General features: G+C 39.5%; 1 protein-coding gene across 11 annotated transcripts in view; it reads left to right on the top strand.

The window, feature by feature from the left end:
• DCC (DCC netrin 1 receptor) overlaps positions 1-14,989 on the top strand; it is a 1,416,568-nt gene that overhangs the window by 1,037,214 nt on the left and 364,365 nt on the right. For all 11 annotated transcript variants that reach the window (XM_055559274.1, XM_055559275.1, XM_055559276.1 and 8 more), the window contains one exon: positions 14,761-14,909. In XM_055559274.1, the coding sequence (XP_055415249.1) occupies positions 14,761-14,909 (149 nt within the window). The remainder of the gene's footprint in view (positions 1-14,760; positions 14,910-14,989) is intronic.

A 14,989-nucleotide genomic window follows, 5' to 3' on the forward strand; every position in this document is an offset into this window, starting at 1 on the left:
CATCCTGAAGTATATACGAGTCTCAAATAAGTATGAAACATCCGCTTCCTAGGGATTTCTGCTTGGGACTCTTCTACAAAAATTAAACATAAATGTATGATCTGTTGCTACTGCTAAGTCGCTTCAGTCATGTCCGACTCTGTGCAACCCCATAGACGGCAGCCCACCAGGCTCCCCGGTCCCCGGGATTCTCCAGGCAAGAACACTGGAGTGGGTTGCCATTTCCTTCTCCAATGCATGAAAGTGAAAAGTGAAAGTCAAGTCGCTCAGTCGTGTCCGACCCTCAGCGACCCCATGGACTGCAGCCCACCAGGCTCCTCCATCCATGGGATTTTCCAGGCAGGAGCACTGGAGTGGGTTGCCATTTCCTTCTCCAATGCATGAAAGTGAAAAGTGAAAGTGAAGTCGCTCAGTCGTGTCCGACCCTCAGCGACCCCATGGACTGCAGCCCACCAGGCTCCTCCGTCCCTGGGATCCTCCAGCAGGAGCACTGGAGGGGGCGCCACAATAACAATAATAGTGACTGTGTGGAGTATTTATGAGGAGGTTGGGACACTTTGTGAAAGAGGAGAGTGAAAAAGTTGGCTTAAAGCTCAACATTCAGAAAATGAAGATCATGGCATCTGGTCCCATCACTTCATGGGAAATAGCTGGGGAAACAGTGGAAACAGTGGCAGACTTATTTTGGGGGGCTCCAAAATCACTGCAGATGGTGATTGCAGCCATGAAATTAAAAGACGCTTACTCCTTGGAAAGAAAGTTATGACCAGTCTAGATAGCATATTCCAAAACAGAGACATTACTTTGCCAACAAAGGTCCGTCTAGTCAAGGCTATGGTTTTTCCAGTGGTCATGTATGGATGTGAGGGTTGGACTCTGAAGAAAGCTGGGTGCTGAAGAATTGATGCTTTTGAACTGTGGTGTTGGAGAAGACTCTTGAGAGTCCCTTGGACTGCAGGGAGATCCAACCAGTCCATTCTAAAGGAGATCAGTCCTGGGTGTTCATTGGAAGGACTGATGCTAAAGCTGAAACTCCAGTACTTTGGCCACCTGATGCGAAGAGTTGACTCACTGGAAAAGACTCTGATGCTGGGAGGGATTGGGGGCAGGAGGAGAAGGGGATGACAGAGGATGAGATGTCTGGATGGCATCACCGACTTGATGGACGTGAGTTTGAGTGAACTCTGGGAGTTGGTGATGGACAGGGAGGCCTGGCGTGCTGCGATTCATGGGGTCGCAGAGTCGGACACGACTGAGAGACTGAACTGAACTGAACTAGAACACTTTTAAAAACTTGTTCCCAAACTGAAGTTCTAGAGACCAATATCTTACCAAAAGTGCATGTTATTTTTTCTACTTTCTTCAAATTATCTTGAGACATACCACATTTTCCTAAAATCAGTAGAATATCATCTGATCTGTTGGTAATGCTAATAAAGTAGAAAGGCAATTTAATCATTGATAATTTCATGCTGGTGGGCTGTTTCCTGCTTAATTGTGCCATCATTAATTAGTTCACTTTGCAATTTTTCTCATTATTTTTACTTAAAGGATTCTTTATCTAACGCTATCCCCAAACTATATTGTGTTTTTATCTCCTTTGACTGACCTGTAAATTCTGTTCCAGAAAGATAAATATCAAGGCCATGACTCATTAAACTCATTCACACCCATGCCCCCCGACTTACTCGATTCCTCCTTCACATCTGAACTTGCTGTCCTTCCTTTCCCCATCAGTGCAATTTTCAATTGTTGATCAAAAAATAGTCTTGACCAAATTTCCCGTAACTGTCCTCAATGACTGTATACTTCATTGATAGACCTATTTCTAGCATTCTTATATACTTTATCATCTGTGAAGAGGTGTGTGTGTGTGTTTATTTTATTGTCAGTGTTTGTGCATATTTTCTTTGTCCTAATAAGTTCCCTAAAAATTTCTGCATAATATTTCACAGTACTAGAGAAAGCATTGTATGATAAACACACAAAGTGTATGATTAGACTTCAAAATGAACTGTTACTTTTATCTAGAGATTTCAATCACAATGGAAAGGGACCAAACCCAAGCTCTTCTAGGGCAAAAAATATTAAGTCACTATAACTGAGTTTACATGACATTAAGCATTTAATAATACGAAAGTTAAGCAATTTGCCTGAAACCTTAGGTTTTTAACTTCAGTGTATTTTCAGCAGTTTTTCTGTATGATAAACCATTTGCCTTTGACTTTACTTAAAAATCTCCAGTTGCAATCATTTGAAACCTCAGTCATGCAGTCAGGAATCTACATTACCCACTACATTTTACATTTCTAGGCATTGCTAGTAAGTAAATAAGTGAAAGTCACTCAGTCATGTCTGACTCTTTGCAACGCCATGGACTATACAGTTCATGGAATTCTCCAGGCCATAATACTGGCGTGGATAGTGTTTCCTTTCTCCAGGGGATCTTTCCAACCCAGGGATCAAACCCAGGTCTCCCGCACTGCAGGTGGATTCTTTACCAGCTGAACCTCAAGGGCAGCTAATGTGTTCCAAAATGAAATTCATCATAAGCTATGTCCTTCATCAAGGTTATTACCTTTTGGTTGTGTTAGTGAAAAATCTGTTGCTCTACTGAAAAGATCTGACATTGAGTTCAGTCTCTGTAATCACTTTTATTATAACACTACTCCTAGTTCTAGAAGCTTTACCACAAAAAGACTACTTTTAAGATATTTTTCTTCAAAAAGAATCATTAAAGTGTTTTCTACTACATTGTCAAAAATATCAATTATTTAATATAACAGTGGGACTTCCCTGGTGGCTCAGCAGTAAAGAATCTGCCTGCCAGTGCAGGAGATGCAGGTTTGATTCCTGGGTCGGGAATATCCCCTGGAGAAGAAAGTGGCAACCCACTCCAATATTCTTGCCTCAGAAATCCCATGGCCAGCGGAACCTAGCAGGCTATAGTCCATGGAGTCGCAAAAGAGTTGGACACGACTTAGTGACTAAACAAAAACAATATATCAGCATGTGTGTGTATTAGTTGTTGTTGTTCAGTGGCCCAGTCGTGCCCAACTCTTTGTGACCCATGGGCTGCAGCTTCAAGGTCTTCCATAGGCATGCACACATTTGTATATATAGGTAATATGCAACTCATATAAATCACACATATTTTGTGTTTGTATATACCTACATCAATATATATCTACAGACACACACATGCATACATGTGTACACACACATACATATAAGGACAGAGTTGAGTATATTGTGAGTTAGCTAATAGCATCTATTCAAATCAAAAATAAAATGATCAGGTAATAACTGCTTCCTCCAACCAAATCTTGTCAGACGCCTGTGATTTTGGTAATAGAGACCTACCCCCATAGTCTGCACTTCTTCCTTGCCAGACTACTGTCATATCTCTTAACTGCGTTTTTCAGTCAAGAAGGGATTTTATTATGTTAATAATTACATTGCCTGCAGGCTTTTTGATGTTGCGTTCCCCATACAGAATAGAAACAGATTTCATAGAAATATCATTAAAGCTGTTAACTACAGGAGAAAAAAAAAATCAAAGAGGCCATCAAAGCATGCACTTTATTATCAATAAATGCAAATAGTTTCAGAAATGCTTTGCATTTGAAACACATTCAGTGAGGATATCATTGGCAGTGGAAGCTGCTGCTTAAATAAGAGCACTTTGTGGCCTAAGCCCATTTGGATCACTACAGATAATTATTTAGATTTCTTGCTATCCATTTTTAAAATAGACTCAAGAATCATTTTTATATTAGTACATGCATAAGAAGGTAGAGTCACCCTCAGAATTCTGGCCTGAATTGAGGGTATGGGAATTATAGATCATTATTTGAAAGATAACACATGTGATTTTTTTTTTTGAATGCACTATTACTTTGGTTCTAAAAAATAAAATTTAGTGGCTGCTAAATTAGTGATTTAGGAACATTGTACTACACAGTCATTTTGAAGAGACTTTAAATATTCAAATGTTCAACTACATATTCTCTGACACTAACATTTGTCTTCATTTGGGACTACCAGCTGGGAAACATCAGTATAATGGTGAAAAGATATCAGCCTCATTCAGTATTATGATGACAGAGACATGCCTTGATCCTTCTAAAGCTTTTTCTATGAAAACCTTATATTCCATTCTTATTTGGAAGAGGTTATTTAAACTCCCATTTTTAGAAGCATATATCTGATAAATCATAATTTGGATGTCAGTGTGTTTAATACAAACATCAAATTACAGTACAGAGAAGTCAGGAAGGTAGACAAATACATTAGAATAGATACAGAGCAAGAGAAAGAAAAGAAAATAGGGTATTAGTTTTTATTTGCTATCTGACTCGATCATCAGAAGCTCTGACATTTGGAAAATCTAAAATACCTGGTAAATTAAAGCAAATGAATTCATATGCCTTTGACTTACCCATGATTTGCAAAACGAAATAGAAACATCTACTTCATAAATGTTTCTGTTTTTGAAATGATAGCATTTTATTAAAAATTGAGGGTATCTAAAGTGAAATCATTGCCATATTTCCCATCATAAAGTAATTAACAATTAAGACAAATGATTTGATGGTAAAGAATGACTGATTTTCAGAACCAAAAGAAACCAGAGATGTTATCTAATCCTTAATGTAAACTTTGTACCCTACACTTCAAAAAATGTATATATTACATTACCGCAAACTTGCAAACAATTTCAGGCAGTCCATGGGCACCTTGATTCTTGATGCCAATGACTGATCTCTATCATAAGTAGAGTAGCGACAAGAAATCATACCTTCTGACTCTCATCTCAATTAATTGTAGCTCATTAAACTCTAATATTCCCCCCAAGTCCACTCACCTAATCATATATAGAACATAGACACACATCCTGTCATTGATATATGTGATAAATCATGCTTTATTAAAAATTCAGCCAACTTTTATATGCCATTTTTGGGTTAATATGCAATAAGTTCTCATTATAAAGTACCCTGTTACACTATAAATTTATATATATAGTCAGAAATTATTGTTCTCTGCAAATCGTGACATGTAATATATCTCATTTACTCTAATGTCAGTATTTAATTTGTTCTTAGGTACAGGTATTCTAATGAATTTCTACTGTAATGCATGTTGAAATTTAGAAAGGTAGTTGGTTAGGTTGACATTGATTGATGAGTTACTTGCATAGATCATGCATCTGTTCAGAAATCTTTCCATTCTTTGAAGAAAGAGGTAACTGGAATAGAGATGGAGAGAAATTAGATGCAGTTTGCAACAAAATTATTGTCCAACTGAGGGGATCGGTGGGGATTATGAAAGACATCTTGGAAATGATGAGTGGTTATACACATTAAGGTTCTTGACTGACATACCAAAATGTAATGAAATGGAAAGCTGAAGCTGTTAACTATTGACTCCACATCTAATTTCTACTATTGAACATCTTTAAGTCTCCCTTTTTCTCTTTCTGTCTCTTTCTAATATGCATATAATGAATCACATGTAAAAGTGTATAAGTTATATTCAAGTATAGTTTATAGATATAAATCTGAATAAAGACATAAATGTATGAAAATATACTTATGTGCTTATGTGTGTGTGTGTGCACACAACACACACACAGGCCTCTCTTAGAGTTATAATTCAAAAGGAAAGTAATAGGGAATTTAGGAATTTGAATTTATAGCACTGCTGTGAATAAAAGCAAGCATGTAATATCTTTAAGCTGTTTTTGAACCAAACGTATCTGTTCTTCCCTGCACAGTAAAGCCAATCTATTGACACTGGATTGTAAAAATGAAAGTACAGTGTTTATTGCATGGCACCAAGCAAGAAGAATCCTGAAGGAAATCAGTCCTGAATATTCATTGGAAGGACTGATGCTGAAGCTGAAGCTCCAGTACTTTTTGGCCACCTGATACGAAGAACTGACTCGTTGAAAAAGACCCTGATGCTGGGACAGATTGAAGGTGGGAGGAGAAGGGGGCGACAGAGGATGAGATGGTTGGATGGCATCACCGATTCAATGGACGTGAGTTTAAGTAAACTCCGGGAAATGGTGATGGACAGGGAGGCCTGGCGTGCTGCAGTCCACAGGGTCACAGAGAGTTGGACACGGATGAGTGACTGAATTGAGCTGAAGCTAGAAGAATGGGCACCTCATGTTCAAAAGTTTCACACTTCTCAGTGGCTTTCAGGGAAGGAATTTTAAAGGCTATGTGAGGAAGGGGACCACAGGGGGTCTGATCAGTTCATGCAGAATTCTCAAATTGGTTGGCTTCAAGGTGAAGTTTAGCATCATTAAACTTCTGGCTTTCAACTGGTCTGGGGTCTGTATACTTGAGGTCAGCAATTTTCATCTGGTGGGTGTCTGCTTTCTGTAAGAACAACTTAGAAATGTGCTTAGTCCTTTATCTGTGTCTTTCAGGGAACTGTAAGTTCTCTGTTTCTGCTAAGTGGCTGATTTATAACTGCATTACTGCTAGTTTCCTGGCCCAACAGCTATTCTTCGTTTCTACATCTTCATATTTCCTAGTCATTAACTCCTGAGCCAGTCTTTTGAGACCCAGGGGAGGCCTTGGATACTAAAGGAAAAGCTTTTTACTTCAAGGAACAACAGAGGCTTGTATACAGTTTCAGTCCCCCCCCCCCTTTTTTTTTTGATACTCCTTAGTCTTGAGAGGAACAGGTTTAGGAAAAGAAAGGGAGCAAAGTTTGGATAGAGGGGTTAATCATAAACTCAGTAGAGGAACTCAGTTTTGAAGGATGAAACACAGAGTCTTGGAAATAACCAGGAATGTTGTGAAAAAGAACATCTCACATACAGATGCTGTTTTGGTCTGGATGATCATCTTTTTCTATCTCTTTATCTATATACAGGTAAACCTTGCTTTATTGTACTTTGCAGATATTGCATTTTTTACAATTAGAAGTTTGTGGCAGCCTTCTGTTGAGAGACTATTGGCACTAGTTTTCCAACTGGCGTTTGCTCACTTCTGTGCCTCTGTGTCACATTCTGGTAGTTCTTACAATATTTCAAATGTTTTCATGATTATTATGTTTGTCATGGTGATCTGTGATCAATATTCATTATTGTTTTTGAAATTACTTGGGGGTGCCAGAAACTCAGTTCAGTCACTCAGTCCGAGTCTTTACAACCACATGAACTGCAGCTGACAGGCCTCCCTGTCCATCATCAACTCCCGGAGCTTACTCAAACTCATGTCCATCGAGTCGGTGATGCCATCCAACCATCCATCCTCTGTCATCCCCTTCTCCTCCTGTCTTCAATCTTTCCCAGCATAAGGGTCTTTTCCAATGAGTCAGTTCTTTGCATCAGGTTGCCAAAGTACTGGAATTTCAGTTTCAGCATCAGTCCTTCCAGTGAGTATTCAGGACTGATTTCCTTTAGGATGGACTGGTTGGATCTCCTTGCAGTCCAAGGGACTCTCAAGAGTCTTCTCCAACACCACAGTTCAAAAGCATCAATTCTTTGGCCTCAGCTTTCTCTATGGTCCAACTCTCACATTCATACAGGACTACTGGAAAAACTATAGTTTTGACTAGATGAACCTTTGTCAGCAAAGTAACGTCTCTGCTTTTGAATATGCTGTCTAGGTTGGTCATAACTTTTCTTCCAAGAAGCAAGCATCTTTTAATTTCATGGCTGCAGTTACATCTGCAGTGATTTTGGAGCCCCCCAAAATAAAGTCTGCCACTGTTTCCCCATCTATTTGCCATGAAGTGATGTGACTGGATGCCATGATCTTCGTTTTCTGAATGTTGAGCTTTAAGCCAACTTTTTTCACTCTCCTCTTTCATCAAGAGGCTCATTTTTCCTTCTACACTTCTGCAGTAAGGGTGGTATCATCTATGTATCTGAGGTTATTGATATTTCTCCCAGCAATGTTGATTCCAGTTTGTACTTCATCCAGCCCAGCATTTCTCATGATGTACTCTGCATATAAGTTAAATAATCAGAGTGACAATATACAGTCTTGACGTACTCCTTTCTCGATTTGGAACCAGTCTGTTGTTCCATGTCCAGTTATAACTGTTGCTTCCTGACCTGCATACAAATTTCTCAAGAGGCAGATCAGGTGGTCTAGTATTCCCATCGCTTTCAGAATTTTCCACAGTTTATTGTGATCCACACAGTCAAAGGCTTTGGCATAGTCAATAAAGCAGAAGTAGATGTTTTTCTGGAATTCTCTTGCTTCTTTCTATGATCCAACAGATGCCACAAACTAATAGCACCCGTATAAAGAAGCTGAACATAACTGACACATGTTGTTTGTTCTGTATTCCTTTAGATACAACAATATTGAAATTAGGCCAGTTAATAACCTTAGGATGGCCTCTAAATGTTCAAGTAAAAGGACAACTCAATTGATCTGGCAAACGGCATCATTCTCTTATTTTAAGAAAGTGCCCTAGCTGCCCCAGCCTTCAGTAACCACCACCCTGATGAGGCACCAAGATCACGGCAGGACCCTCCACCTGCAAAAATATTATGATCCACTGAAGCCTCAGATGGTGGTTAGACTTTTTTTTTTTTTTAAGCAATGAAGTGTTTTAAGATATGTAGATTTTTAGACAAAATGCATGCTATATAATAGAATATATTTATAATAGAAAACATACTATATAATAGAATATAGCATGAACATAACTTTTTATGTACACTGGGAAACCAAAAGTTTGGGGTGGCTTCCTTTATTATAGTTGCTTTATCAGGATGGTTGGAACCTAACACGCAGGATCTCCAAGGTATGCCTGTAGGTCTGTATAGTTGTCTCTCAGTGTCTGCGAGGCACTGGTTTCAAGGCTTCTCGTGGATCCCAAAACCTGCAGATGCTTGTATGCTTAGTTGCTCGGTCATGTCCAGCTCTTTGCAACTGTTGCCCTCCAGGCTCCTCTGTCCATGCAAGTCTCCAGGCAAGAATACTGGAGTGGGTAGCCATTCCCTTCTCCAGGGCATCTTCCTGACCCAGGGATCAAACCCATGTCTCCTGCATTGGCAGGTGGATTTTTTACCGTAAAGCCACCACGGAAGCTCAATCTAATCTAACCTAATGGAATCTAACTTAAGCAAGTAACTCATTAATCAATGCCAGTCTAGCCAACTACTTTTTTATATATAGATATAGATACACAGTCTTATGGGGCTTCTCAGGTGGTGCTAGGGGTAAAGAACCTGCCTGCCAATGCAAGAGACTTAAGAGACATGGGTTTGATCCCTGGGTCAGGAAGATACCCTGGAGGAGGAAATGGCAACTCACCCCAGGAAATTTCTTGCCTGGAAATTTCCATGGACCAAGGAGCCTAATATAGTCCATAGGGTTGCACAGAGTCAGACATGACTGAAGCAATTAGCATGCATGCAGCATACAGTCATATATATATATAAAATATATTAAATATATAAATAATATATGTATAGATATGCATATCTGTAGTATCTGCATGCCTGGATGCAATCAACCTCAGATCAAAAATACTCAAAAAATATTTTCGGCGACTAAACAACAGATTAGATTAGATTACATTAATTGCATGTATATTATTATATATGATAAACATATATTTGATAATTCTTTGATGTTGTGATGTTTATATTTACTTAGGACAACATAGGATTATGGTATTTATCTTAATATACGAGAATGTTACAGAAAATCTACCAATTGAATCAAATCACAAAATAAAATATTTAAAAAAAAAAGTTAAGATATGAAGTAAGTTTGTTCTAAAATGCAACACTTTTTCAGAGAAAGACAATTGGAAACTTTATACCAACTAGTCGAATGTTAGCTGTGAAACAAATAGTGTTGTTTGTGAATGCTTAATCTAAATGCTCTGAATGCTCCTTTTTCCTTCTGGTGTCTATGATCTCTGCCTCAAATTCTTCTGGCTTCCAAAGCACATCTTTTTCCTCGATGGTGTCTAATGATCATTAGGAAAGGAGAATAATCCAATTGGTGAACAGATCATTGGTATTGACACTACCAGTGTGTCCTGAATCCAAATTACGACACTTACTTATTGCCTGATGTTCCCCTGTTGGTAACTGTATGTAGGCCATAGATACATACAGACAAATTAAACTATGGACAGAGTGCACACAGGCTCCTATGCGTGCAACAAACATGGACAAACATACCAACTTGAGTTCTCATCAGGTGTGTAGGAAAATGCAATTTTCTGATCACTCATAGTAATAATTCTGAATCAACGAAATCAAATGTGTTAGACTATGTACTATATTTTTAGGCTCATGACTTACCATAGCATTTATATAAAGTCATTCATTCAACTCACATTTGTTGAATACTTTCTGTATACCTAGCCTTGTGCATATCCCCATGAAGAAGACAGCTGCTCTTATTATTTGGGAAACTAAGCGTGGGTTTTGACCCAGGACAGCCAGGACGCTCAGCAGCCTTGGCTGGAATCATCAGAGGAGAAGGATGACTAATGTTTGTTCTTGTGGGGGCGCTGTCTTGACTCTGCCTTGAGTCCCTGTAGACTCCTCTGCCACAGCGCCTGATGGAAGTGCTGGTTCCCACGTCTCAGAGTCACGACACATCCTCCCATCCCACCCCATGTAGCCCTCTCAGCTCATCCTTCCGGATTCTCAGGGGACTTGCTCTGGGTGCAGGGGTCATTTCTAGATTCTCTCCCAAGCCACACTAGGAGCCTCAGGAAACTCTGAGAGTGACACTGGCGCCCCTTACAGCCCTGATCTCTCGGCAAGGTTGCCACTGACTACACGTGGTGGTGCAGGTGAAGTGCAAGTTCATTTTCTGCCTCATTCCTCAAATATTGAAGACAGTTTGAATTGTTGCCCATCACCCCACTGTGCTCCAGTGAAACAGACAGGCAGAAACTCCCCAAACACTGCCTCCGCTTCCTTTCTTCTAGACACCTCCCGAAAACCTTCCTTGAATGTGTTACATCTCTCAGCAGGAGTGATGGCTTTGGAGTTTGGCCGTTTTAAAATCTGAATCTTTGCTCTCAGAATAAGCTTGTGGCTCAGCTGGTTAAGAATCTGCCTGCAATGCAGGAGACCTGGGTTCGGTCCCTGGGTTGAGAAGATCCTCTAGAGAAGGGGAAGGCTACCGACTCCAGTATTCTGGCCTGGAGCATTCCATCGACTGTATAGTTGATGGGGTCACAAAGAGTCGGACACGGCTGAGTGACTTTCACTTTCATTTTAGTAGGCAATGCCCTTTCCACTTTAGCCATGAGAAAGCAACAAAAAATACATTCCGTCCCATACACATCAGTGGGCTGCAGGAATATGCTCTGTGGTAACTTTCCTAATCCTGGTTACCTTACATTCAACATGTATCTTTAGCAGGTCATTCAATCTCATTGCTTCTGTGCCTTTCTCTGTCTGCCTTCCTTAGAAAAATAGTAGATCCCAAATCAGAAATAGTCCTTCTTGAAGTGTTCGCATTGTCTTTGTTAATCAAAGAAACATGTAAGTCAGTAATGTTTTTACTACTTACTGTTGTTTAAAATTGGAGAAGGAAACAGCAACCCACTCCAGTATTCATGCCTGTAAAATCCCATGGACTGAGGAGCCTGGTGGGCTACAATCCATGGGGTTGCAAAGAGTCAGACACGACTGAGCGACTTCTGTGTGTGTGTGTTGTTTAAAATATTGCACTTTGAAAATGCAGTTGAAGCGTGTGTCCATGTGTGCTCAGTCGTGTCCAACTCTTTGTGACCCTCTGGACTGTAGCCTGCCAGATTTGTCTGTCTGTGGGATTATTCAGGCAAGAATACTGGAGTGGGTTGCCATTTCCTCCTCCAGAGGATCTTCCTGACCCAGGGATTGAACCCATGACTCCTGCATCTCTTGCATTGACAGGCAGATTCTTTACCACTGAGCCACCTGGGAAGCCCCTCCAGTTGAAGAGTATCAGGAGGCACATTTTAGTTTGCTTCCCCCCGCCCCCATGGAACAGAATATCTGCTTTATTATAATACAGTTCTAACTGCATCACTATAAACTTTGACACTGGCAAGACTCACCACTGTTTAACATTTGTCTACTAAAGTTCCATTTGTGAAATAAAGGATTTCCATAGAAAAATTACTCTTCTGTGGAAGAATACTGAGGTGAGGACACTTTCATGAAATGTCTGTCAAAATACAACTGTTTGGGAGTCACAGTTCTCCCTTCGGAAGAAAGAAAGATCCCATAGAAGAAGAATGGGAAAGGCAAGAATGAGCCCTACAGAGATGGATTAGGATGGGTGGCGTCTCTGTAGAGTCATGGAAGATAGCATACGCATCTGTACATGTGACTATGCGTATGTTCCTGAGAGTTTTTGTGTGTATCTGTGTATATACATTCATGTGTTTGTTCTTCAGCCTAAGGACCTAGAGACTTTGTTAAAGAGCACGGTTCCAGTGTAGCATCTCCACACAGATTGTTTATGAGTTGCAAGCAGGGAAGCAGGGGACCAGAGTACAGGAGGACCACTTAACCCTATAGTGGAGAAATCGGATAGCACCTTGACCTAGTTCACAAGATTAACATAAGTGAGGGTTCAAAAATCTCATGCCTCTGGATACCATGCCCTGAGAAGGACAACATATTTCAGCCTGGGATGTATAACCTAAACTCAGTAGGTAGAAACAAAGACAAGCCTAAAATGGAGAACATTCTATCAGTTAAAATAGGACTATATTCTTCAAAAAATAAATGGCCTAAAAGTAAAGAAAGGCTTTGAAACAGTCTCAGTATAAAATAGACTTAAGAGATATAGTAGCAAAGTTCAAACTTGACCATAAGCTGGATCCTCAACTAGAGATGAAAATGCTGCATAAATGGCACTACCAAGTCAGTTGGCACTGAATACAAACGATGATTAGATAAAATATTGTTTTAATACGAAATGCTGAAGTTGACAGCTATATTATTCATGTACACATTAATTCTTAAGAAATATGCACTAAAGAGTTTCGGGGTAAAGAGCCCTGATAAGTGTGGCCTAATCTGGATAGATAGATAGATAATTGAGAGAGAGAATGATAGTTTATAGAACAAAGTTAACAATAGGTCGATCTGGATAAAGGGAACAAGGGTATTGTATGTACTATTCGCATTCTTAATGTTTTCTGTGGGCTTAAAATTATTTCCATGTAAATTTTTTAAGAGATTATTAATAATCACTTGTTAACATGAAAAGGATGCAGTTGTCAATAATAAGGATTCTCAGGATTTGAAGACTGGTGGGGTAATGTATGAAGGTGATATCAATGCCAACCGAAATTCTTGCCCTTTCCCAATCAACAGAAATTGATAAGAGGCCAGTCAACCTTTGTTTCTTGAGGAGACTTTTATCCATGTACAAGCATTGCAGCAAAGGGACTCAGGTCCCAGCCTGTCTCAGCAGAAAATACTCATTTTTGAGTATGCCTCCCCCGCCCCAAATGTGTGAGCAGTAATGCCTTAAGGAGCTGGGTTCCGTGGAACAAATTCTGAAAAAGATCCAGAGGCCCAGGCTCCATGCCGATCCAGGAAGTCTGTCATTGGATATCATGTCAGCTGGGGTTTCATATGGTATTTGCTATGGAAGTTCAAACTCAGAAGGGATTGATTAGAGGCCTGGAATGTATATCTGTCCAAAGCTGGGTGGTATCTAAGGCTGGCGGGGAATACACAGCATGTTAAAGTCATTGCTATGCTTGCAATGATGGGCTATTTATTTATTTTGGAGTCCGGTAACTAGCATGGTTATTGCATTTACCATTTGCAAACCACATATTTATATTCAAGGCTTATGAGCAAATAAAAAATTGTAAAGAAATTCAAAATTTGCATATCTGAAACGAAGGATTTTCTTAACTTATTTCATAGCCTCATCGCACCTGATCTTATGTCAGGCTGTGTATAGTCTTGAATAATTCTGTTTGGTGTGAATGCATGTTTGCTGCAAATGGATGGTGTAATAACAGGGCGCTACAACACAACAGACTCCACTCAGGGTCTTACGTAAAGCGCTGCGTATGCACCGTGTTACCTTTATAAAACCCGAGAACTTCTGCATATAGAAACATTTCTGGACATAAGTGTTTTGGTTAAGTGATTGTGGGCCTGTGTTTATCTGATTTCTTTAATGAATAAGCTTTTTATCCTTGATTAAGTAAAGTAATAGTTGCAAGAGAAAATGGAATGCTAGAAAGTAAAATTGAAATTAAATCTTGAAATTAATTTAAAGGACCCAGATTTGGGCAAGATTGTAAAATGATGGCTTCAATAAAGACAATGTGGTAAATTATCCATAACCGTACTGCCTACTTGAATTATAAGTAGGACCATGATCTACAAATATTCTAATTGTTTTCCTCTTTTCCTTCTGCAGTTAGCAACACATGGGCAAAGGCATACTGGCAAAGTAGAAAATTCTCCATGCTAAGAATTTAGATTAAGAATCCCACTCTTAATTCAGCCATTACTCTAGTCATTTAGACTCCTTGACCAGTTTCCTCAACTGTTAAATGAAATAAGTAATTTAGATTTAATGTAAGCTCTGTTCTGAATTTTAAAATGAATGGTTCTAAAATTTCACTACTTTCTATTTGTATTCCATGTGTTTTTACATTCTTATACTATATGATTCTAAAAATAGTACATGGTGCTATATTTCCTTAAACTGTAAAAGATGTAATTCTGTTTGTTTCGAGAAAGAGAACCTACTTGTACTAATCAATTTCTCTTGTAAACAGTGCAAGTTCCAGGGCCAGTAGAAAACCTGCAAGCTGTATCTACCTCACCTACCTCAATTCTTATTACCTGGGAACCCCCTGCCTATGCAAACGGTCCAGTGCAAGGTTACAGACTGTTCTGCACAGAAGTGTCCACGGGAAAGGAACAGGTAGGTGAGAGAATGGGCCCCACTCCTACACCTCTCGGAGAAACTGCAGGCTCTTGATATAAGCCAGTATCCAGCACATT

This window comes from Bubalus kerabau, chromosome 21, assembly GCF_029407905.1.
Source record: "Bubalus kerabau isolate K-KA32 ecotype Philippines breed swamp buffalo chromosome 21, PCC_UOA_SB_1v2, whole genome shotgun sequence".
Classification (NCBI taxonomy): Eukaryota; Metazoa; Chordata; class Mammalia; order Artiodactyla; family Bovidae; genus Bubalus; species Bubalus kerabau.